We start from the raw sequence: 25982 nt of genomic DNA on the forward strand, positions 1-25982 counted from the left end.
TCTATTTATACATGTACCCCAGGAGGCTGTAGTTCACTGTTACTTTCAACTCCTTTCACATTAAATAAAATACTATAGATTACCTCTGACTTGTATACAAGCTGGATTTCTCACTTATTTGTGTTGTCTTTGGAATCTGATTCCTACTTTTATTTGTGTAATTGGATTATACAGGTCACCTGTTTAAGCTGCACAGCAGTAATCTTCCTTCTGATTTTCATTCTTTACTTTTCATGGGCTCTCAAGCCACAGTTGCAAAGCAGAATTTGCAAAAGAGGTGGAAGAGAGTAGACAACTAGCAGAAGTGGTGCACAAAATGTACTTTAGATGAACACAGCATTGTTCATGCTGATTTCTCCTTTTGATGACTGGCATTTGAAGATGCAGTAGAAATTGTAGAAGGTATGCATTTTACATGTTTTATCAAGACTAATTTAAAGTATTTTTTGAGGTACAGATACTCATCAATAATTTTTTGTGTCTTAAAACCAATAAGAGATTTAGAATCTTAGTTTGAGTGTGGACATGTTTGTGACAAATGAGCAATTTATATCAGAAATATTTATGCTTTACCAAGAAAGCTGATGTTCATGGGATCCTGTCAGAGCCTCACAATGCACTTGTCGAGAGCTGTCCTGAGTTAGTGCACCTGAAGTACATGACTACAACCTTCATTATGTGTGACTTCAGAGAGTATATATCTACCTACTGTAAGGCTGATTGAGTTTGTTATTACCAACAGTCTTTGCTGGTACTTTGTTCATCCAAAAGTCTTGATATTCTGTTGATACTGAATCTTGGATGTGTCTCTGCATAGGGTGGGGCTGACTACTAAGTAATCTGGTTTGGTGAGTTGTGGGGCTTTCTATGTATTTACAGTCCTTGCAAGAGAGGAAACTGATTAGAAAATAAACTGTAGAAGGTTTCATGAGCAACAAACTTTAACTGCAATTGCAAATTAATAGGTTGAATTATCTTACTCAGATACAAGGATTTGTGGACTGTTAATGAATGCATGTGAATACACTTCTTGAATTTTGACCCTTTGGTCATGAATTAGCACTGTTCTGTAAATCTGAACATTTAAAAATGTTATTTTCAGACTCTAAGTTAAAAAAATCATGTCATATTGATGCATGCTCTATAAACAGTGGGTGCTAGCAGAATCTCACAATCATGCAGTACTTCTGCTTTGTAACGCTGTTTATGAGAATCTTTTCTGGTTAGTTTCATCTGAACTGTGTTTTTCTTTGCTGAACAAGTTAAGGAATTGAAAATGAATTGATAGCAATTGCCATTATAAATAGCTTCAGGGTTCTTGATAAAATCAATGTTCTGGAGCTGGTGTGCAATGAGATCACTCAGAAATCAATATGTAGCCTGTTTTCCTTATTTTGAAGCTTATTTTCTATTTTTTATCAGTAATATAATCCAGACATTTCAGTCTAAAACAGTACTTCTTGGGTGGTAAAACTCAATAGGTATTTAGTCTCATGCTTTATAAAGCTACTAAAGGCAAATTATAATTGTCTTGAAATACAATGCCTGTCATAACTTATTACATTTTATGTATTATCCATTGTGTAAATACAATATTGCTCCTTTAAATGCATACTAAAGTCGCAGCAGAAAGTAACATCATAGTGGCCAACAATAAGACTTGGAAGATTGTAAGGTCCATGGCAGCTTTCTCAGAACGCTATCAGTTAAGCACATTAAAATATTGCTTCTACTGACTGATTGGTCTTAAGGCTCCTTGTGTTTACTGACTGCAGAATATGAACTTGGTTACCACATGTGTTTACACAATATGATGATAGGTGCAGAAACAAGCATTCCAATACAAAGCTCTTTAAATTCACTACTTCCCTAAATGCATCCTAATGTCGTGGAATAAATCTAGAAAATGTTTTGGGAAAGATGATTTGGCTTAATCACATTTTATTTTATAAATAGCTCTGCATTTTAAAACCTGTTCTTTCTGGTATTTGGGTTGAATTTTAGTGAAAAAAACCCTTCCTGATTAATCATTTGATGAAATGTCATTGCAAAATTCATAATAATGCTCCTAATTGATATTTTTTAGAATCTTATACAACCACATTCTTTCTTTCGAGTTTGAACAAATTCTGGTGTACATTCATAGGGCTTTGACATTGGTCATAAACAAATACTCAAAAATTAAAACTGACACTTAAATTTCCATCCTACTAATCGAATCCTATAAATTATATTGAAAACATTTGGAAAAAATGAAAAAAATAGATCAGATATTCTAGTATCAGTCAGGATAATACTCTTGGTATGTTATATATGCATTACAAAAAGATTCACTAGTGGGTTTGGACCTAATGAGTCTGTGTAAAAGCAGGGTCTGTGTCTTGAAAGTGTGTGTTTTGGACTTTTGGGAAAAACTGAACTAGTTGCTTGTTTTGTCCAGGATATTGGTAAAGAAAGCAAAAGTTTGAAAAAAATTCAAAAATTTCAGGGGAGTGGAAGACAGGAAATTTTTTTCTAATACATGTTTCTATTATGCTATACAGTTTGTGTAAAGATATATGCTGCAACATGAATGTTATAAAAAGAGTAAAATAACTGAGGCATGAAGACAAGAATATTTTTGCATATGAAGGTTAGGCTAAACAGTTCAGGAAATCATTTCTGTTAGTGTCAGATCTGATTAAAGGAAAGGATATCTGGAAACCAGTGGGAAATAATCAGAAAGCAGTAACCGAGAGAGTAAGGGTTGTTTTTTTTTAAGTCCCATCTTTGCACTGGAGCAGGTCCACAGGCAATCTCAAGCACAAGACAGCCTGTGTTTTGTTAATGGACCTTGAAGGGAACGTGTAGCTCTGTCTGTCAGTAGATGTGTTTGAGAGAATGGAATCTCACTTTGAGCATATAAAAGGGTATTCAGCAGCAAAAACTAATGCAAAGTTTCTAACAGGTAAACACCAAGTAAATAATAGAAGGTTAAACTCAGTAGTTAATGTGCAGGAGACATTGTGACTGAGGACAGCTAGGAGTGTTAAGAGACAAGGCTGTGGCACGTTGGTACTGCTGCAGACATAGTTCTGCTTGCTGAATAGAGAACAGATTTATGGAAGCAGAGCGTGCGGGGTAAAAGCTGAGGCCAAGAGCGGGCACAAGGGAATACAGTTTGTTGAGGACAAAAGAGATACTGAGTCAAGAAAAGAACTAGTGGAAATGGAGTTTGAGATTACTTCTTTTGTCCAGAGGAAACTTGTAAAACACGCCCATGAAAAGCCAAACCACAAATTCATCTAATCAATACAGGCTGAGGAGATGAACAATGTAAAATCATTGCCCATGTAAAAAGATACATGCAGTTCTAAATGCAGCTGTGAACTTGGAAGCAAATACTGAAGCTGAAAGTAAAAAAAAAAAGAGTCGAAGTCAGAGAAAAAGTAAAAGCTGTGCTTTCTAGTTGAAGCACCAGGAGGTTTGTTCTTAACTAACACCTAACATTTGAACAGTTGAAATAGGTTTTGATTCTGGATAAGCCTTAAACAGAGCTGCATTCCTTTTCTTTTTAACCAAACCAGTCTATGACATAACAGCTCTGCAGGCTGTAATAGCTGGGCTCACACAGTGGGTGCTTGGATTCATATCTGTGCTGTACAGTGTTCTCACTCCAGTAAGTGTACCATTTCATGGGAGTTATTTCCTCGGTAGCTGTGGATGTCAAGACCAGAACTCAACAAAATGAAGCTACTACGTTTCTTTTAAACATAAATGTTGTTATTACAATAGAATTTTTACCAAAAAAATAAGGACTTTTAAAAATCAGTTTAAAATTCCTCTGTAGTCTGATGTCCAGGATCTGTAATGATTAACTGCTGTCAAAATTACTATCAGATTGAAGGCTACTTACTGTTCTGCTTGCTTTCATTTTTTACAGTTATATTCAGAAAATAAGCCAACAATTTTGTTAAACCCTCTAAATTATTCCTGAGTTTATTTTAAACATTATTACCAATTAACAAACTTTAAAATACTTTAGAGGTCCTGCAAGTGCATTATACATGTATTTACTTAATATCATGATTCTTGCATCACTTCTAAATATTGGTGATGGTAATATGTAGCTGAATAGTCAGCTATTATAAGGAAAGCTGAAAAACAGAAACACTCCACATGCAGGCAGTTTACAGGACACTAATATCACCTCTTTTACCTTATTCTCTTGGAAGAATGGCAATCCCCTTTCTTATGGAAAAGACTAGTGCCCATCACCGTGCAAATAGCACTGGTCACTTGTTCTCAGCCCATTAATTTCAATTAGCTTTGGATGACTCAAATTGTAAAGTGATGAGTAAGTGTTGTGCTGAACTCTTACACTTCGTGTTTAGTCATGCCCTTGGAAATTGTCGTAGTTTCTAAATCCAACGCCTATTATGAGGAGATACTAGGGAGAACCAAACTTATCTTTGCAGTCACAGATATATTTCTATGTTGCAAGTAGGCACAAGATAGTGTTAGGATGTTTTGAAAGGAAACTGGTAACAATTTAATTGGAAGTGTTAAAGGCTGTAAAACATAGACCCTTCTGTTATGCAACTCAGGATACAACATACCTGAAGAATAAGCGTAACGTTGGATGCTAATCTCTTAAAAAAGAGATGTGTTCATAGCTAACAATATTTCATCTGTTTTATTTTTAGTAAAATGTCTTAATTATGAAGTACAATTAATCCATCTGCTAAAGCAAGACTAATTCCTTTATTTCTTTGTTCTTTTTATTCAATTTCTTTCTGTTTCTTTTAAAAGTTTTTAAATAGCCATTTTCTAAAAGCACAAAATAATTTTTTGTTGTTATTTTACAGGAGTTTTATCACTTGGATATATTTTCATTTTGAGTGCCTTTGTTTGTATATAGACAGGCTATTGCGTTACATGGTTTGGGCTGATATTAGCTGGCAGAAAGAGAAGCCTGTCTTGGCAAACCCTGATTTTTATGTAAGAGAACATCTGTGAGCTCTATCTTTGTGGTGTATCTGGATTCTTGTAGCCTAAAAGAAAACTAGAATCTAAAAGCAAGGCCATCTGTCCCCTTACAGTTTTAAGGATTATATGTTTTGAGTTTAAGGATAAGGATTTACTGGTGAACCCTGAAGGATGGTACTAACTGTTTTATCTGTTTGCTGTATTTTAGCTACAAGGCAAGTTATGGGTCCTCTTCTGCCTTCCTGTCACTGGCCTTATACTAGAAGGGGTTGGGTTTGTTTTGGAAACTGGCTATTTGCCCTCCAGCTATGTGGTGGTTTAATAAGTAGTAGCTAGTGGCAGGAGAGATTCCTCCATGCAATTCAACTACAGAGGGATGCTCAGGTGGGGCCCCAGACTCAGAACAGCCATCACGGCATAAGCTGCTGAGGGGCTGCAAAAACCAGCTGAGAAAATGAGTGAGCGCATGTGTGGTTAGTCCGTGTTGACATTTTGTGCTGTTCCAGTCATACTGCTACCAAGTTAGCTGGCATGAGGATATTTCAATTGTGTCTTTAAAAATTGCACTATACCCCTCAGTCCTGTCCTTCCGTCACTACCATCCACACTTCCACGGAAAGGTACAGTGTGTGTCCAGTGCTCTCCATTCCTCTCGGCTACTTGGTGAAAACAGTGTGGCACTTGGCCACAGTGGTTTGCTAGTGTGTTTTTATGATTCTTCTCTGCCCTGTCTGTTGGATCGGACACAGGCTGTTCGCTGCTGCTTTCTGAACCCAGTGCCTCTGCTCACGCCAGACTTCCATAACCATCATTTCCTCTAGGATTAATTTTTCAAAATTTATATGCTCTCTCCATTGCTCAGCTGAAAACTTTAACAAGAGCAAATGTTCTATTTGCATTGGCTTTAGGCTATGAACTAAGGAGGACAAAGAAATAAAGAACAGAGAAATCAAGAGTTTGGATCAACACTTTTAAAATTGTTATTTCCTTGTGCATAGTGGATAAGGATTCGTTCAGTTCATGTCCTAGGGTGCTGCCCAGATAAACTGTCCAGTCGTAAGTGTGCAAGTAAACATTGTGTAGGCAACATACCTGAAACAAAACAATAGAGGCGAATACGCTTTCTCTGTTCACAGCAGTTTTGAGTGTATTTGAGTATACTTGAGTATACCTGTATTTAGAGCTTCTTAGCTCATAGAATTATTCATGCTCACAAGAAATGCAAGTTCCTTTCCCGCTTATTACGTTCACTGCATGAAGACTGCTTTGGAGCAGGGAACAAGTCAGTTTTCTGTGCAATCAGGATTACTGCAAAATTAATGTAGACAAATGAAGAGCCAAAGGGAATTAATCTTTGTTAATAACTTGTATTGTAACTTGGTTTTCCCCTGCTGACTCCTTTCCTCTTACTCTCCAAGGAGAGATGTCACCTCACGTCCTTGTAAAGTTTTGTCTCATTTCTGGACACTTCTTCATCAGTCAGGTATTTTTATTTTTTGGGGAAACTAAACTAGCTTGGCCTTACGTAAGGCTTGAATTGTTAGGATGGTTTGTTTTTTGGGCTTTTTTTTTTTTTTTTTTTTTTTTTTTTGCCTTCCAGTAGGCTGTAGACCCTACCCGCTGCAGTCAGGAAGTCAGAGATGCGAAATAAGCTATGCCTAAACATCACACAAATGCAGTCAAAGAAGTTGAATTTGGGTGGTGAGGTGAAAGGTATATGATGGACATTCAATTTTAAATGTGAAGGTGTGATTCAAGAATGTTTTCAAATTTCAGTGTGTAACATGAAGTTTTTATGATTTGTTCTGCAATCAGAATGATGAGATGATGCAACTTAAAAGCCACTTGCAAGCAACTAGCTAGATTCAATTAGGAGTATTGAATTAAGGAAATCTGTGATATCAAATGCTTAACAACAAGCTTTTGGACAGGCTCTCACCATCCAAAACACTGACTTTTGAGTTACTTTAAAGCTGATTTTGAAATTTTGAGAGAGCAATTTTAAAATAGTTATGTATTAGGTCTTCTTCAGCAAAATGCAGAGTTTGAAGTTTAATTTTGGTCTCTGCAACTGCATAGTAAGCTACAGGGGCTTGTAATACTGTAGTTACTTGGGTTTGTATTTCTGTACCCAAGATTGGAATGTGGCCTTTACCCCACTGAACTGATATTATCATCCTAAAAGTTTGGAAGCCACAAGGCTGGGATGTGAACAATAGCCTAGAACATGTGTATGCATACTTTGCCCCTCAGAATCTCTTCGGGTTTGTTTATTTCTTTCCCCAAAGGAGAACTTTTAATTTTGTTTTTCAGTAGGCTATACAGTTTTTTCTCTGAACCATCTCAAATAAATTATCTGTAATCAAGAGGAATGTTTCCAATCAGTTACTGCAGCCGTGTTGTGCTTGTATTTCAGATTATTCGCAGTCTGTAGGAGTTGTATAATGAAGATTTTAATGACTGAACAATACGATTGTGTTGAAATGGATGGAAACATGCCTCTTCTTATTTTGGAGAGCTAGCTGTCTATTATGTGTAATATTCCATATGAAGTTAGCATCTATAGGTGCTAAGGGGAGAAAAGTGTACTTTAGACTCAAAGAATGGGAAAAATGCACGTTTCCTCTGCACTGATTTTCAGCATCCCCCAGGAGATTCAAGTGCATCAGTCATTCTTTCCAAAGACCTTCCCATTTTGTTACAGTCACTAATTAAAAGTTGCCCAGTCTTTCTATATAACACTGATAATCACAATTTTTATTCCAGAAACGATATGAAACCACTCCTGCACATTTTTATGCAAAATTCTGTAACCTGTGATAGCTAAAGCGTTTCATGTCTTGTACTGCTTGTTAGCAACTGAGATGTTTGCAAACCACTGTGTTCAATAATTATTTTTTTTTCAAAATTGCAGCAACCCGTCTATGTTGTTGATATAATATGGGACAGAAAATAAAAACCTATAATATGAAAATACACTGTGTTAAATTTGCCATAAATTGTGTACTTTTTTGCTCATGCTAGAAGTTTATATGAAGTGCTGTATTGTTTTCTCTGTCCCCATTAGGTAGCTTTTGTCATATCCTAACTAAGGATGGCATAGTTCTCTAAAAGTAAAGAGAAACATTCAGATATTTGATAATTACCTACTTACAATTTTATGATTACACAGATTGACCTCAGGTCTCACTGGGTAGAAATGTCCTACTTTGAAGATTTTTTCTTATACTTGCAGTATATGACGCAGTTTGCCTATCAGAGCCTCTGGCATTGATGTAATCTCTTCTGATCCTTAGCAGTGTCTTTATATTTTGAGGATCACATTAGTAGTTTACTTAATCTTTTACCCCTGTGGTTTTTTCTTTTCCCCCACCATTTCTCTCCACCTTCCCTACTACACATTTTTGTCTTTCTACTTACTGACTAAAGTTAAAACACTAGGCATAGAGCGAAACTGAGCTTGAAAGTGCTCTTTCTCCGTTTATAATAAGAGAAAACCATCTAAACTGTGCTGAACCACTTTTATTTTGCTGTTAGCCCCATGTGTCAAACGCATTCATTTGTGATCCATAGCTGCTCCTCTGTCTTCGCTTGGTACCTGGTGTACTGCAATGGTCTGTAAATGATTTTCATGATAGGGGTGTTACGTTTTGCAGGAGGCCAGCACTATTTATACCATTTTTTTCCTGTATATGTGTGTGTGTGGTGGTTCTGCTGTGTATTCCTGGCCACCTGCAAATCTTAACAGCACAACCCATCCAACTACAGACTCTCACAGTGAAACAGGCAGCAGAGGATCCACCACACGTAACACACTGCGGGAAGCACTGTTACCTGCTGCTGCTGAGTGGAAGGCTTAAATGCCATTCCCACGTGAATTTGTTAGTGCTGTCAGATTGATCCAAAGCTTTCTGAAACCAGAGGAAAGACCTGACACAGCTTCACTCAACTTCAGCCCAATCAGCAGTTTGCAGCGCTGGTTGTCAGAGGAGAAAGCAAGTGTCCTGTGTCTCCAGAGCATTTCAGTTTTTCTGTATTGATAGTAAGAAACATTTTTGCCTTCCCCCTGAAAACCCTTATCTGTTTTACAAGATTAACAGAGTGATACCTCATAGGGCCTGTAGGTAGTACAGTAATATATATTAACATGAATATGTTTCATATTATAGACTTATTTGGTAACATACTGTATTAAGAGACAACCTCTAAGAAACCTCAAACACATAATACACTTTTGCAAACTGTTAAATGGCTTATTTCTGCCAGTATCTTTGTACCAGTCCCATACAGGTGACAAACTGGCTGCTACTTGAAGCATTAGGTGGCTTTTTGAACAACTTAGAGGAAAGATGGTTGACAGATGGTTGCCCTGTCAGTACTGGCATATTCACTCTTGCCAAGAGGTTCAACCAGATAGTGGTAAGTGCTGAATGAAAACTCTTGCTTAAGCTGGGGTGATTGAATGTGCTGAAAATGCTCTTTATAACAGGCTCTTCAGATAATTTTTTGGTCCAGGAATTTTCATTGATTATTCAGTATGAACACACGAACAGTTTTTCTTACAGGGAAAAAAAAAAAAAAAAAAAAAAAAGAGAAAAAAAAGGAGAGGTCAAGAACAGGGAAATCTAAAGCCTAGGTCTGTGGATGGCAGAGGCATTGGCACCGAGCTTATGTCTCTTCCAAACACCGTCTTACATCAAATGAGAAGCAAAAGTTTGAACAGAGTTTTCACTTGCTTCCCAGGCATCTGCACTAGTGTCTAGGCTGGAGTCGTGTCATGTTTTTGTTGTGACACAGTGTCTGTGTGTGTAGAATGGGTATTCCTCCACAGGAATTTTAACCCCAATCCAAAAAAACGTGTGAGCTTGGGGGGTGGATTAACCACCTCTCACACAGAAGGAAACTAAACCCTGGTCAGCTACATGCTGCAGAACATGTAGATATGGAGCCGTTTTAAAATTGCTGATTTAGGAGAATACTGTCTGTTCTGTTCATACTAGAGAAAGGAATTAATCCTGTTTGGGTTTTTGTTTGTTTGTTTGTTTGTGCTGTTTTGTTGGCTTTTTTTTAAATGGAAGAGTGAAGTTTACCTTCAGTTTTAAGTCTGTGAGTTTTAGGTGAAAAGATAAATGCAATGACATCAGGGACATAGTCCTTACAAAGCTCCAGAAGATATAAAATACTTGTCTGACCCCAGTGTATCCGCACAGTCATTTTGAATGTTGATGGCTCTCCATTTGCTTATGACAAACTGTAAGAGGCATGATTAATCAATGGTACAGGAGAGAGAGGTGCAGTACAGCATCCTATATTTATGCACAATTTGTCCGGGTTTGGGTTGATTGTAGCATGGATGTACAACCATTTAACTGCAGGGAATTAACTCAGATCTATCAGAGTTCATTAATTAAGAGGTCTGCTAGGCTCCATTAGCACCATGACAGTTAGGTTCTTTCAGTGCCGCTCATCACTTCCCTCGATCCTCACTGCATCCCAAATATCCAGATTTCTGAATTATTTCTATTTTGAGGAGTACCCACTAATGAAGAATTGATTGCATTTTCTTAGTTCAGGGAGGAAGCAAGGCTGTGTATACAGAGGTTCAATTATGAACCTCCTGGAGTAATTTTGAACCCAGCCACCTATCTGAACTCAAATGCTACCTTCTTATTTATGTATTACTAGAAAGGAAACCTAAAAATATTCAGAGAATTAGTTTTCTTTTAGAATGATTTGCAAAGTTCTCTTCTTATTGAGGGAAATTGTTGCACTGATATTATATATGTTACTTATCAATAGCCTTTGGCACATGGATTAAAAAATGTGATGTGGAAACATTTTAAGAAGAAAGGAGACTTCAGATTAATTTATACTGTAACAGAAACAGAGGTTGCTTTAATATGCAGATGCATGCCACTACATATTTTGAGTATGAAAAAATGCTTCTTCATGAATCTACCAGAGAATTCCTTATGGTGAGATGAAACACCAAATCATGCTATACAATGGATTTCTGGTAGTGGAAGAACCTCAGTCCCTCTTCAGATCATCTTTTTAAATGAAAAATACTAATTGGAAGGAGAAAATTTCAGGTATTGAGGTTTTTGAGGCTAGATTCTCTACTCAGTTTCTCTGAGTGCAAATAAAAACCTGTCAGTATGTAATGTCGGGTGAGTTTAGATATATGGATATGGAGTTTGGTATTGCCTTAGTATAAATTGCAGCATCCCATGGAGTTTTAAATTAACAGCAGTTCCTCTTGTCTTGCCAACATAGTCTTTTGCAAGATGCTTGCCAGAACACAAACTATTTCAGCCCTTTTCTCTTCTGTTCATGCCATGTGGTGCACCTCGTGTGCACCCAGGCCCTCCCTGCAAAAGGGAGCAGCGGGCATGTGGTCCTTCTGCGGGCTCCAGCCTTCTTCTGTAAGGTGCAGGCATGTGCGGTACAACACAAACGCTGCCTTGCAGTGTGGTTCGTCTCTCCTTGGTTTGGGTGGGAAAGGTGTCCATAGAGCAGTTAACATATTTTTTTAAATGGCTGTGTTTATGTGGTAGTTATGTGGGATTTGTGCCTCATTCTTGGGGGCGGGGTGGAGGGGGGTAATTACTTGATTTTCATTCTGTGTATTGATGCATGTGGGTAGGGAGAGAAAGGCACAGCTGTCACTTCCCAGCAATACTTAGGCTACATCTATACTGGTACACAGTAGAGATGTATATAGTGTAGAACCAGTGATGATTCTTTTGTCCTAGGGCTAAAAGGCACACCACGGTTCTTGTCTGTATGGCTAAGTTCTGGTTTCCCAGAAGTGAGTGGCCTCATTCAGCCTGACCCTTGGGAGCAGTCACTGGCCTGTGCTGCCCCCTGAACCATGCCCAGCCATTGTCTGGGAACATGTTAGCTGGCAGGAGCCAAAACTGTGCCAGGGAGCAGGCTTACAATGGAACGGCAAGGGCAGGGGCATGCCAGTGCGTGCCCTGGACCTCTTTCCGTTCCTGGTAGAAACGTAACCATATTAATATTGATGTTCCCTAAGTGTAGCAGCATCTTTAAATCATGTTTTCAGTTTCCCATCAGCCCTATAATCAGGGCTAACGTTCCAATTCTATTCATTTTTAAAGACTGTGTTAAATGGAAAGTCAAACAATATTACAGCAAAATAGAATGCAAATAATGGAACACAGCTGTTTTATTCTTTTGGAGGGATGCAGCACAAGGCAGAGGTAATACCTGCAGAGGCTTTGGGTTTGTTTTGTTTTTGTTGTTTTGGTTTGGTTTTTTTTTTTAGCTAAAAAGAGGTAGTGTGTGTTTTTCAAGCTATGCTTAAACTGAACTGGTACACATGTAAATTGAAATGCATATATGTGAAGATCCAGCTGGGGGAAAAAAAGAAGCTGAACAGATTGAAACAAGGAAATGAATTGTTAGGGGAATGTCTGTAAATATTCAGATATCCTCACAGTTTCTTAAATAAATGCACATTTGTAAAGTACCGGATTGCATATTCCAAACACAACTTTAACTGTCCCTGTATCTATTCCCAGTCTTATTCTGCAGACCAGAAAACCCCTGCAGTCAGTAATTCTACATCAAATAAATTCTGAGTATGAGTTACAACCATCACACAATATGGTTACGTTGGAATATTTTTACTATTTAAAAACAGACAAAGTGGATATTTTAATTTGGAATCAAAGTGCTGTTATGTGGATTTATGGTTTATAAGGTTGGCAGTGTTTCTAAGTACTTTCTTTTCCAAAGTACATAAATATAAAGTGGTAAAAGTTGTGTTTTTAGCTTATAAATGTAGTTAATCATCTGTTCAGACAATAAAAAATTCTATTTATTAATGGCCAAGAAATGTTAGGGGGTTTTGGTTTTTCTTTTTACAAGAGACTCATTTGAGTCAACTGGATGAAATGAATAGACAGTGAATATCACAATGGTTGGGGGGGGATCATGGCACACCAGTTGATCATGTGGAACTTCAGTCATTAATCCATTAAAGTTGTTACTGCCTCCGAGTCTTATTTAAAGGTCATGGTCTTTTTTAAGGATTTCGTTGCTGAGGAAAAGAACTATGTGTGTTTGATCCATCCAGCGTGTGCATGAATGTGCACTCGCTGACTGGCATGCTGAAGTATGTTCTCTGCTTGGAATTTGCAATGCTGAGCAGTGGGTGGGCAATAACGTGCGAGAGCTCTTGTGGGCTACATCAGGATTTGTATCGATCGTTCTGTTCTTACATCCTGTTTTTTATCATGGTTACAATATATGCAAACATGTCAGGCAATTAGACATGTGAAGACCTGGTTTGCTTGATTATTTGACTTCCTGCAACTAATAATGAGATTTTTGAAAGATTTAGTGCTATGCCATTGAATATAAAAGAGGATCAGAGGCCTGTATGTGCAATAGTTAGGTGTGGTAGATTAAATTTGTCCTGGCACCCTTATTGAAGCCTCCCTGTAGGCACTTATCAGCTGTAATCAGCACTGTTGCCAGAAATAACACTGCAGTGTCAGAAACATGGGTGTTTTAAGGGTATAGCTGGAGGACTTGAAACATTCACTTACTTGTTGAACTTTAAATTAATAAAGACCAACAAGATTCTTTTTCTTTCCTGGGTTGTTGAATTCTGTCATTTAAATTCTTGTTAATATTCTTCATAAACACTGCTGGCATCCAAATTATGCATAACTACTTAGGAAAAAGCTAAGTGCCATTGTGGCACATTGGAAATAACCACTTACGTGCAAAGTAATGGCCTAAAATGAAATAAAATCCCAGCAGGATTCAGAGGAGAGGAAAGAATACTCTAAGATAGAACTCTGACCATTGTCAGTCAGGATTATGCCTACACTTTGAACAATGCATTCTCTTTCAGTTGCTAGAATTTCTTTTTCTGTTCTCTCTTTTGTGATAATAAGGGTTAGAAAAGATCAACAAAAGTTATAAATTATGCACTGGCTAGGAGCATCAGATACTACAATAATGATTCCTAGCATAAAAGTGAGTTTTGATTCTCAGAAAGATAAAGGATATACAATGATATTGAAATTCCTGGACAAGTCCAGTTCTTTGTGTTATTTACTACATCTTTCCAGTAAGACTGTGGCTGTTAGAATAAAGCAAGTTAAAATTGGCACTTGACCTCTGTGGCACTGATTTCTCCTGCACTCAGAGGCTAGCTCATAGGCTCAGGTGCTGGACACTGTTCAATGAATCGGTGACCCTAAGATCAGACTGAGACAGTGTTACCGGGAAGGAGCAACGGCATAAATCTAAAAATTAGTAACCCCTATGATACTTTAAAGAGTTGCCCTGTTGAAAGCTTTGGTGCACGTTTGACGATGTCTTTTAACTATCAACTAGAACTGTGTAAAATTAGGAATACCTTTTCTGTTACATTTGTTATATTAAATAAGATGATATGTATGGACTTAAAGAATACTTTTCTGGTTATTTCCAAAAAACAGACTTGGAGAGACCAATCCTACACAGGGGCCAATCCTGTCTGGCAGTGCATTGTTCCTGTCATTGTACTGATTGATTCTAAGAAAGACAGGAACCAGTAGATTTCCTGCATAGTTGTGATAATAGCATTAATAATCAGATTAGAAGTGAAGTAACTGTAAAACACACAAATGCATGTTAATTTGTGCTGGTTACTTTTTGTGTTTCTCTTTTTGAACAATTTGCAATTCACCAGTTGATTTCAGCGTGGTTTGTAGACCACTTCTGCATGCAGGTTTCTGTACACAATAATGTGCCACATTGCCTGTGTTACAAATACTACTCATAATTTTTTGCATGTCTTTCCTTCAGAACATGGAAATTAGCACTAAAGCCTTAGGTTTAGCTTTAGAAAAAGCTTTTTTTTTCAGTCTAAAGGAATCTCATGGTGTCACTTTCAGTCTCTCCTGTGAAAGTTAAATTTCTTTCTCTTGCTTCCTTTTATGTTCAAAAACTTAAATAATTTATTACTGCAAAGGAATGTGTACTGAATCCAGTAACCAACAGAGGATGTGGAAAGATTTATTGGGAGAAACATTAAGAGCATTCCTGGCCAGGTGTATTTTATTTCTTTTTTGCGAAATGGGGGGGAAAAAACCACCATACACCTCCAGCCAACTTCAGATATGGCTGGAAGCCCATTTAGAAAACAATGTCTGCAATTGTGAAGTGCTTCTCGAGACAAACTGAACAAAAAGCAGTGAGGGGTGTGAATAGATTGGCATTGCTGAATAGCAAGGAATGTGTTGCTCGGCCTTGAAAGCGACTGCAGTGTTTGCCATCTGAGTGAGTGGGTGTGTGCACGTGACTTCTGCTCCCCTCGTACATCGTATAGCAGTTTATACCCATGGGAGATGAGGGAGTGATACCCCTACCAAGCTGGAGTGGTGGATTCAGAGTTCCTCTTTGTACCCTTGGTCCATGACAAAAGATACTGGAGGAGCAGGACCTGAGTATGCTTTTGCATTCCTTGCTTAACTGAATGGGAGGTGTCGCTCAGTAAACAGCAAGACACAGCTGTGGTGAATATTTTTACTCTATGACAATATTTTAGAACACTAATCAATGATTTTACTTGTAAGTAATTTTTTTTTTTATTTAACATGAACTTGTAAGAAGTGTAATCTTTTGAGGGGTTACACATTTTAACAGCTTGCTCACCTGATTATTTTTAGGACAAAATTCTAGTCAAATATGAATGTAATTTTTCCAGGAATGATAAAAGTATCAGGTATAAACTAGCTATTTCTAATTGCATACAGTTACCTCTCTGGCATGTTTCTTGTCATTTACATAAACCACAAAGTTAGTAAGAGCATTATCAGAGAATCATTGAACAGTTTGGTTGGAAGGGACCTTTAAAGGTCATCTAGTCCAACCGCCCTGTCATGAGCAGGGATGTGTTCAACTACATCAGGTTGCTCAGAGACCTGTCCAACCTGACCTTGACTGTTTCCAGGGATGGGGCATCTGCCACCTCTCTGCACCTTCACTGTAAAAACCTTATATCTAGTCTAAATCTACCCTCTTTTAGTTTAAAATCATTACCCCTTGTCCTACCACTACCGTCCCTACTTACTAAAAGGTCTGTCCCCATCTTTCCTATAAGCCCCCTTTAAGTACTGAAAGGCTACAATAAGGTCTCTCCAGAGCTTTCTCTTCTCCAGGCTGAACCACCCCAACCCTCTTCAGCCCTTCCTCATAGAAGTGATGTTCCAGCCCTCTGATCATTTTTGTGGCCCTCCTCTGGATCTGCTTCAACATTATAAGTGTTCCAGGGACACCTTTCCCCTTTCATTTTTTTCTTCAATCCCAACTTCTTAGTCTCCACTCCCCTCTGTGCTAGCTGATTAGGTAGGTCCCTTCACCAGTAGCCTTATTCCTTAAAAAGCAGGTTTTAACATTATGCTTTTTGTATAAGCTGTTGAAATTGTATCCTCTTTCTCCATTAATCCATGTTTCTTAAACGTCCTCTACAAATTCTTCCTTGATGCAGCATCTTAAAAAAAAACAACACTGGTGAAAAGATACAGAATCAAACTGCTCCATCCTCCTGCCCCCGGCAGGAAGCTGTATCTGCATCCCATTTTACAGGTATGTGGGTCTCATGTTACAGGACCCCAGTGCTGAGTTCCCTTGATCTGTTCAATAATCTCTTCCATTGTATACCCGCCCTTAAGGCTAAAACAACTGTCCTGACTTCTTATATCCTAGTTTGTCCCCTTAAGCCTATTGCTTCCAGTTGTATCTACCATGGCTATGGAGAACAGCTCATGCTTTCTCTTTGTAGCTCCTGTTCTATATTTGAAACTCTTCTAGATTCTTCCGAGAGTTTTGTAGACCTTTCTTTTTCTCTGTTGCTTCACAGAAATTGTTCCCTTCTGTTTCTTTCTCCAGGGATGTTTCTGTGCCTGGCTACATCTATTGATATTTTCCCAGTATACAAATGAAAATGTTACTAGCAGCAAAAGGCCAACCTTTTATAGTCAATACAATTAAGAAAACTTGGCAATTAGACAGAAGACTCTCAAATGGGAGATGGACTGCTCAGGTAGAAGCACAGAATCAAAGCTGCATTTTATTACTTCTTCCTGTGTTGATCTCTATACTTGCCTACCAAAACCAGACTACTTTTTGAAGTTAATTGATACAAAGATCAGCCTAAACTACTGAAGTCCCAGTGCTTAAATGCCTTTGTGAGTTTAAGTAGTTTGTAGGCTACAGATGGAATTCAGTAGTGCTTAAAGGTAATTTTAGAGGTCTTTAACTATGCTACTCAATAAAATCCTCCATTTTGTTCCAGTGTTTTCAAACCCAAAATTGTGACTACCTTTTAGATTTTAAAAATCAGTTAGGAAGCAAGTGACAGAATCAGGCTTTTGTTTTGGTGGTCTCTGTATAGATGGCATTAATTCTAGCAGTTAAAATGTATTCCTTTTTAATAGATAATTTTGCTTTTTAATTCGTCATGGAGATTAGAAAATGGATATTACTCTGAGATTGTGTTTTCTTAAAATGAAACTTTTAGGTGTTCTAATAAGTACAAATAAAGGTGTGGGGTTTTTTCAATAATCATATGGTAATTTTGCACACTTGAAAATAGATTTTGAATATTTACTTTTCCCACCTTTGTTACCATGTTAACATTGTTTTCCCCACTCACCCTTTTTTCTTTTCTCCCCCCCAGGACCATTTGCTGCTTCAGGACACAGTAAATTCTGCTGCTGCTCTTATCATGGCATTAATAAAAGACAGAAATGCGGAGCTGATTGGCCAGCTGTTGGTCGCATAAGACCATAAATCATGTGTGGCTTTTGGAAAAGTTTCTTTTTCATCATCCATTCACCAAAGGTCTTGAAGCATTATACACATTAAAAACTCTGGATTTATGACATTTACTATTAAGATCTTGTAACAACATATTTTTGATACTTAAAATGCAAGTCTGATACTATTATGTATAATGTGTAAAATGAAATACAACTCATTCTGAGATACATGGGTACATACTGTGAGGAATGATACTGAAACATTTTTGTGAGGTACTGATCATTCAAAAAGGTGCACAGAGGACACCAAAGCATTCATGCAGAATTCCTTTAACTCATGTATGTGTGTTGTACTCTAGGACTGCATGAATTGACTCTTATTTAGATAAAATTATTCTAAAGCACAGCTTATCTTCTTTATAAGAAATTGTTTAAAAATGCTGCTATACCTGTTAGTGAATGTAGAGTTCATTGTACACTGTAGCCTTCCTGACATCAACAGAAATGCATATTGCAAGAAGTGTTGGAAGTTTCAGTTCCCTGCCCGCCATGGAATGAAAGTAACCTCGAATCAAAGAAAAGATGTGCATGGGGACAATGAGGTGCTAAACCCCCTTTTCCAGATGCAGTATGCTCTGGCTGTAGTACTCCTTAGTACTACACTTCTTCCAGTACCCATGTGCCATCACTCAGAGCTAGCTCCAGTAGCTCCACTGAGTACTGTATTACACATACTCTGTGTTTGCACATGTGTGTACATATATATGCATGTATGTGCGTATGCATGCTTAAAGCAAAAGGAAAGGGTTAAGACCCCCCAAAAATGTTTTACAACCCAATCTGTAGGTAATGGAGAAATAGAAAGATTCTGTTAGCTTATGTGCAAGAACACAGTTTTCGTCTCTTGCTGATTAGCCTATATGTGTATTAAATAGCCGTGAAGAGAATGGAGCTCTCAATGTAGAATTGAGATATGCCACATTGCATATGCTACGTGGATATTCAAGTGTGTAAAGGTGGGACAGGAAGATGAAATGATGAATGGTTATTATTATGTGAAGTATCTCCAGGTATCGCAACCACTAAGAGCAATACAAGAGGATGGTCCTTGAAGACACCTGTCCCTCCTTATGCATCAGATTCAGGAACTGGAGCTCTCCTGCAACTCGTGAAGGGACTAGATTAAAGTCTTATGTACCTGCTGTGACTGGAATAAGGTCTTGGAGAAGTATCCCCACTGGAAGCGTCCAGTGAGTCCTCCATTCAGGCTGAGTGAGAGCACTGCCAGATGAGCAAGTTTCCTTCTGAAACCAGCATTCCTCTCCCTACTCCCAGCACGTTCCACTCCCTTTTGCACTCAGACAAAACTTAGGATAGCATGGTCCATGCTTGGTCCCCTTCATCTTTTCCTTCACCTGCCTATCTGTATGTCTGCTTTAGATCTTTTGGAAGCTGATGTTGATCCCAAACCTACTTCATTGTGTGAGAAAAGAAAGTTGTTAGCTGACTGTTCTATATCCAAGGAACACATTTTCTTCTATGCAGAAGTCATCCTAAGACAATTCATGAAGTTCTCGTGCATCATCTGCTTTCTTTGCTTCTCTCTCTTCTCTACTTTGATTATTTGTCCTTTTCTGACACTGTACAAAATAAGCATTCATATTAGCTCTATGTATGGCTATACAATAGGCGTATTTTATTCATACATATATTCATGCCTGTTCATATGCACAGTATGCAAATAAATGAGGAACTAAAGAATTTATTATTGGTATTCATAATTTAACAGGACAGTTTTCTCAAGTTTTCTGAATTTGCTTTTACATTAATAAATTTGATGAGGGAATTCATCTCACAGGCATAATAAAAGATGTCTCTGACTATTTTGTGATTCTTCTTCACTTGAAGACTAAAATACAGTCTGATGGGTTTTCCCCAAATAATAAACAAGTGTTATAAAATCCTTTATGTTTTCTGTCCACTCTAAGTTGTACATTGTGATACCGCATTATCACTGGTTTGTGTGTAATTTATCATTTGCTTAAACAAAACCTTTTAGATTGTAGGGATGTTTTACTTACCTCATTCTCTTAAAAAGATTTCAATCCAATTAAAAATATTACCATAATGAACTGCTGTAATGAAAAATTATATTACAGTTGTTTATGGACTTATTTTGAAAAGAGAATAGACAATGCACAACGATTAGTCAGTTTCAGGTCATCAAACATACTTAGTACTAATCTTAAATAGACAATAATAAGCTTTATTAAGGTACTGTTAATAGTTGCATTATGGATTTTTTTATCTTTACCAGTCTTTTTAACTAATCTATAGACACTGAAAAATCTATTGTACTGGAAGCAAGAACACCAACAACAGAACTACTAAAACAGATCACTAGAACTGCAATTAAAAAAAAAACAAAACCCTGGACAGTGATTAATACTATTGTGTATCCAAACCAAATTAAATGGTCTTTTGGATGATTGTTAATACTTACAATGGGAATAAAGATATAAAATGAAATTAAGGAACTAGTTGATTGTTTTTTGTCTGTGCATTGCTTCTCACAAATAGTAATATTCATGAGAAACTTGGCAGCCTTTTGTATACACATGCTGTTTTAAATTTAACTAGTGAATCAGTCACCACCCATATTGCTTTGAACATTTGGACAGAGATAACAGAGAGCAAATAAAAGCTCAGACTCTGACAGCCTTGCTTACCTTACTTCTCAAGCACTCTAATTAGTATTCCTTGGGTAGTGTTCATCAGAAAAGCAAATACAGAATGTGGCCCTAGAAATGCCTTTCATAACTGCAAAGTTGAGTGAAATAGATTTGTATATTGAAACCAACCCACTTTATGCAACAACTGAAAACTAAGTTACTTCATTTGTCTTAGATCAGTTGGCAGAAGAATTTCTAGTTACAGTCTTTTTTTTCCTTTACCTTTCCAGGCTATATAGCTTGAAAAAGATGGCTTGATGGTCCTCTGAAAAAGGCTGAAGGAATGAAAAGGATAGAAGATGGTGGAATTAAAAAAAAAAAACACCCAACCTCCCAAAACCAGACCAAGAAGCAAAGAGAAACAGAGTGAGGTGTTACCCTACTGTAATCAGTGTCATAACTCTAGCTGATTTTAAAATAATCACAATTAAGCTTTTTGCTCATGTTGATGACTAAGGTAGACTGCAGAACAAAAAGTGTGTCTTGATGCCTTGAAGCTTTTGGTGCATTCAGATCTGTATTTCTACGTGACACCAGAGCCTCATAATCTCTATAATGCTGTTTTAGGTGCCATCCAAACAGAAGTTTCCAGAGACATGTAAGGTTCCTGATTACTGCTTAGCACTTTCCAGTGATACAGCAGCTTTTCCTGTCTGTAGGTGACTCCACCAGAGAAGGGTCATAGTTTGTTTGCTCTGTTCTTCCTGTCTTGGACGCTTGCTACTGGTCACTGCTTTTTGTTCAAGTTTTATTTCTGAAGAAAAGCACATTTACTTCCAGATAAGCAGTAAGTTTTTTATCTCATATCTCCTTCCTCTTTGTCCATAGCTTTGATGTGAAAAATGCTTGTTCATCTTATCAAGCATCCTCCAAGATGTGCAGACAACGCATGCTTCCCTTTTTTCCTGTTAAGGAAGGTTTGAGGGTTCAGGAATAGGCTCATGTTAACAGTATTTCTGTAGGAGCCAGAATTCTGGGTGAGAGCTACCTTTGACCTGGCCCGATGTGATTGCTCTGATGATTGGGACATACAAATGGCTGGTAGTTGTAAAATCCATGTGCTATGGGATGAATTGAGCCCTTCAGAGTCGTGCCTTGGCCTTATAGTTTTTAAGATTTCTGATTATTCTCTCTGGTCCATATGACAGATGCACTAGTCTTATTCTGGTCTGACTAGAGGGAAAAAAAGTAGTTCGTTAGTAGATTGATTACTTCAGATGCATAGTTTACTAGATGGTCAATTTTTCTCTTCGTGTGGGTAGCGAAAGAATGGTATTTGGAGGAATTGCCTTGTTTGTTTCAAAGATCACTTACTAAAACCACAACTAATTCACACTGAAACAGGGAGAGCTGCTGAGACTCATAGAAATAATGTCTTTAAAGGCTCGCATTGGTAAAATCTGTTATGAAATATTAAGATATAAATATATATCTTTATCTTATAGAAATGCATAATTATGGTATAAAAATAAGTTCAACTGTAACTACATTATTCAAAGCCCACCTTGAACAGCTGAATTCTGAGAAACTAAGAAACTGCTTTCATTATTCCTACCCAACTCAATCAATCCAATCTTTTGCACCTGGTTTCGAATAATTTTTAATGGCAGATGGTTCGATGACTAATTCCCTGCTCTGGCTGTCTACAGTAAGATCCCAAGGCAAAATATCAAAATGGGTTCAAATCTTTGTGCCCCCACTGCCTGTACTTTCAACTTCAGACTGATAAGTTTTTATGACGTGCATCTCCCTTGGCCCACTCCTCAGCCTGGTTGCCACAGTTCAGTTTCTCTTGTGCTTCTGGCAAGCACCAAGGGAAAGAGGCAATCACCGACACTGTGTTTTTCCCAGTGTAAATTGATTTTGATTGTCAGGGATGTAAAGCACATGTCGAATATATATTTTCCTAGGTTATTTCTTCCAGGAATACCCAATTAGTTCTGAGATCAGAGAAACACAATTTCAGTGCCTGTGCTGAGACAACAGTCCCAACTGTGAAAATATGTTTAGGATAGCTGTATGCAATACAGCTTGTGTACACCAACCTGGGGAGCAAGGTGGCACTTCTTAATATTTATTCCCAGGGTAATTTAAGTATGCTTTTCAATCTTTAGATTGAAACGGATCTTTTCCTTCATCCCGTACATATTCCTGTCTCAGAAACTGAAATTACAAGTCAGTTAAAACGCCACAACACTGAATTGTAACAAACACAGTTACAAAGATAAATGAGAGAGTAAGTAAGAGACTTGGACAAGGAAAAACTGATGCGAATTTAAATAGGGTGGAGAAGGAAGGAGGCAAGAGAATATACCAGAGCTCCTCCAGATGGCAAAATTTGCAAGGGAGACCCCCTGAATGGCACGATACGCTAAGGGCTGCGGGCAGGAAAGCCTTCCAGGCTCAGCAGTGCCTGAGATGGCAACTCAATAAGGCATTTTCCTATTCAGCAGCCATTTTAGATAATTGCCTCCCTTGGATAGTTATTTGTTGCTGCTTCTGCATCTCTTTCTTTTTCAATCCTCTGCCTCCTTCATTTTGTTTCCTTGCCTCAGACTGGCCCCATCACTTCAGATTTCACGTTTCCTTTCCATTCCAGCCATTTCTGTCTTCTCCTGCAGTCTTCTCCCATCCTTTCCCCTTTTTCAGTTACTCGTTCTTCCTCTCCCTATTTGTCATCCTCTTTGCAGTCCCCCCAGCCCACCATCGTTGAAGGAGACACTCCCCCGCCCCCCTTCCCCCTGCAAGCCAGGCCGTGGTCTGGCATCAGAAACCCTTCCTCGCTCCTGGATCGAGAACTGAGGCGTTTGGGCTTTGGCACCTCCACGCTGCTCACAGCTGGGACTGAGAACAGATGTCACTTCCGTTGCCAGCTGCAGGCAGATGAGCAGCAGCTGCCTGAAGGGACAGACCTCCTGCATGGCAGCTGCTGGGCTGACACCGAATGCCACTTATTAGCTGGAGTCAAGCTGCAAGCAGAGCTGCCCCACCAAAGGGGAAATAATCTGCTCCAAGGTCAGGCCTCCCCTTCCCTCACTTCAGTAGCAGAACTCTGGTTTCTAAAGTCAGCACCTAGTCAAGGAGACAGATTTGCAAATCTACCAGAACAGCAGCAACAACAAGAAGCGAAAGAAAAGAAGCCAAATCCAGGTACAGCTTGCAGTCCTGGCGACTGGAAAAAGTGTGTTTTCACTTACTAACCAGTGGCTCTGCCAGGAGTTGCTCAGAGACAAAGCCTGAGGAACCCCACGGTGCTGTGTTAAGCAGTTCCTTTCCACAGCAGAGACACAGCCTGATTGAAGCCCCATTGAAGTCAATGGGACTGAAAGTTCCTTGCAGTGCACTCAAGAATGCATGGCATCTCCTCCCTCCAGCCATCTTCAGCTCACTCACACATAACCATGCTGGTTATGCTGGGGTTTTATTACTACTATTTTTTTATTATTATTGTGCTGCAGTTTTAAGTGTGTATTTATGCTGTGCTCAACTCCCTTGCCATTTGGTGGGGGAACATTGTGGTCTTGATTAATGCCAACTGTGTTTGGGAGTTCAGTTGTGACTCCAGCTTAAGCACCCACAGGCCTATGGTACATGGAGCTATAGGGGCACTTCTGAAGGGCAATTCAGAGTTTAAAATCTGTCTTTGAAGACTCGCTCTGAATCCAGTGACAGCGCAGTAAGCCTAAAAGGATGATTTGGGGCTTGATTTAAGCTAGTCTGCAGGGCTAGAAAAAGTCTTGGCCCCTTGTGGACACTGCGTTTTCTCCCTCTCTCCTGTATGTTAGCAGTGAGGGTTGTGCTGCTGTGTTGTAGCAAGTCAGCTGAGGAAGCTGAAAAACTGTTACCTGGCTGGAAACTAACCCTGCAAGAAGTGATTAGCTTTCACTGGGGTCACCAGCTGGGACAGCTCTGGGGGAGGAGGTACGCCATTATTCCTGTTGCAAAGAGATGTGTCACGGGGAACCTAGGGCTGCAGCAATACAGGCACAGATCAGCCTAAACTGCTGCTCAGCTGTACCGTGGGGCACTAGTTTTTTAACTTTGCAGTCTTGGGTCCTGTCTATGTTGAGGGCAACATGAGCATTTGTTATTCTAACACTGTTATGCCCCTTCTGCAGACAAGGGTGTATATGTAGGTGAAGCACGGGAGGGTCAGATGCAGTATGTGGCTCCTCTGTTTAGCTGTCATGTGCAGGCTTTGTAAGCAGTGAAGTAAGCCCTGGTTGTGTGTTGTGACACGCAAGACTCTCTGAAAATGATACATCTGAAAATGCTCAGAGGTGAACTGCATTCCAGACTGGTAGGTCAGGATAAGAAAAGGAAGGAAGGAAGCGAGGTGTCTTTCACCCCTTCTGGGAGTGGCTGCTTGCAGCAGATCAAAGTAGTACTCATATGATGGATATTTCAAGAAAAGCTGCAAAATGCCTGAATGCACACCACAAAAGGTATATTACTTCTCCTGTCGTTTCTTTTCTTCTTCTTTAGAGCAACTGGTTTCACCGACTTTGGTATTTGATCCTGCTTTCCATTGCGCACCTTTGTGTGGGCAACTGCGCAGAAATGGAAGGTGCAGAATTTGTCCAAAGCTTTGCTACACCACAACATGGTTACTTATTGTAACTTACAGCATAAGAACAGGCATTACAGTGGCAGCAATGCACCCTCTGGTGGTGTCCATCAACAATTTATCAAAAATCTTCACCATGTTTAAACTAAAGACAAGCACTGCTGATGGTAGAGGGAAAGCCAATATTTTGCTCTCCACCCCTGCTGATTCCCAGCAGTGATAAAGTGAGGTATTGAGATGGGCTGAAAAAACACTGAGCATGGTGTGCTCTATAGCCATCAGCCCCACATGAGCCCCAGTGACCTACAAAGTGAATAACAAAGATGCAACTAGCTTAAAGAGAAGGCTAGAAAACACGGGTTAATGGAAAAATGGGGATTCATGCTAATCAAGTTATGTGGATGGAGGATGGCAAAGTGTTTGTTATTGTCTGGGACTGCTCCTGCCAACACGTACCTGCCTCAGGCTGGATTCTTGGTAGCAGTTTTTGCAGACCTTTTTCATTCCTCAGAAAACACACCCTGCGTAAGATTTCTTTCAGATTTCCAGAAAACCCTGAAATACAGCCCAAATGGGCAAGTCCTTGATAATTCTGTGATCAAATTATGAATCTTCAACTGCTTTTTTGAATTATAATTTCTACATTAGTGAAAATCTCAGCTCTGTTTATTATTACTTTTTTTTTTTTTAATCTTAAGCCCAATTTGATGAAAGCCTTATAAGCATCAGAAAAGTTTTAGAAAATAGCAGCACTGCACTATGATGGATGTAGTCAGTGACTCTAGTGAGCATTAATGAAAGGCTGGGAGTTTTCAAAGTGACGTTAAGTGGGAAACAGGTAAATGTCAGCTCATCCTATATTAGCAGTCTTGTATGCAAATTAAAAAAAAAGTTCTTTTGACTGTGAAACAAAATGGGAAATGAAAT

General features: G+C 38.7%; 1 protein-coding gene across 3 annotated transcripts in view; it reads left to right on the forward strand.

The window, feature by feature from the left end:
- The window catches only part of CRPPA (CDP-L-ribitol pyrophosphorylase A), a 125457-nt gene extending 105168 nt beyond the window's left edge, over window positions 1-20289 (forward strand). For all 3 annotated transcript variants that reach the window (XM_055806267.1, XM_055806268.1, XM_055806266.1), the window contains one exon: window positions 17675-20289. In XM_055806267.1, the coding sequence (XP_055662242.1) occupies window positions 17675-17779 (105 nt within the window). In that variant the 3' untranslated portion in view covers window positions 17780-20289. The remainder of the gene's footprint in view (window positions 1-17674) is intronic.
- Window positions 20290-25982: the final 5693 nt, after the last annotated feature.

Source organism: Falco peregrinus, chromosome 5 (assembly GCF_023634155.1).
Source record: "Falco peregrinus isolate bFalPer1 chromosome 5, bFalPer1.pri, whole genome shotgun sequence".
Lineage (NCBI taxonomy): Eukaryota > Metazoa > Chordata > Aves > Falconiformes > Falconidae > Falco > Falco peregrinus.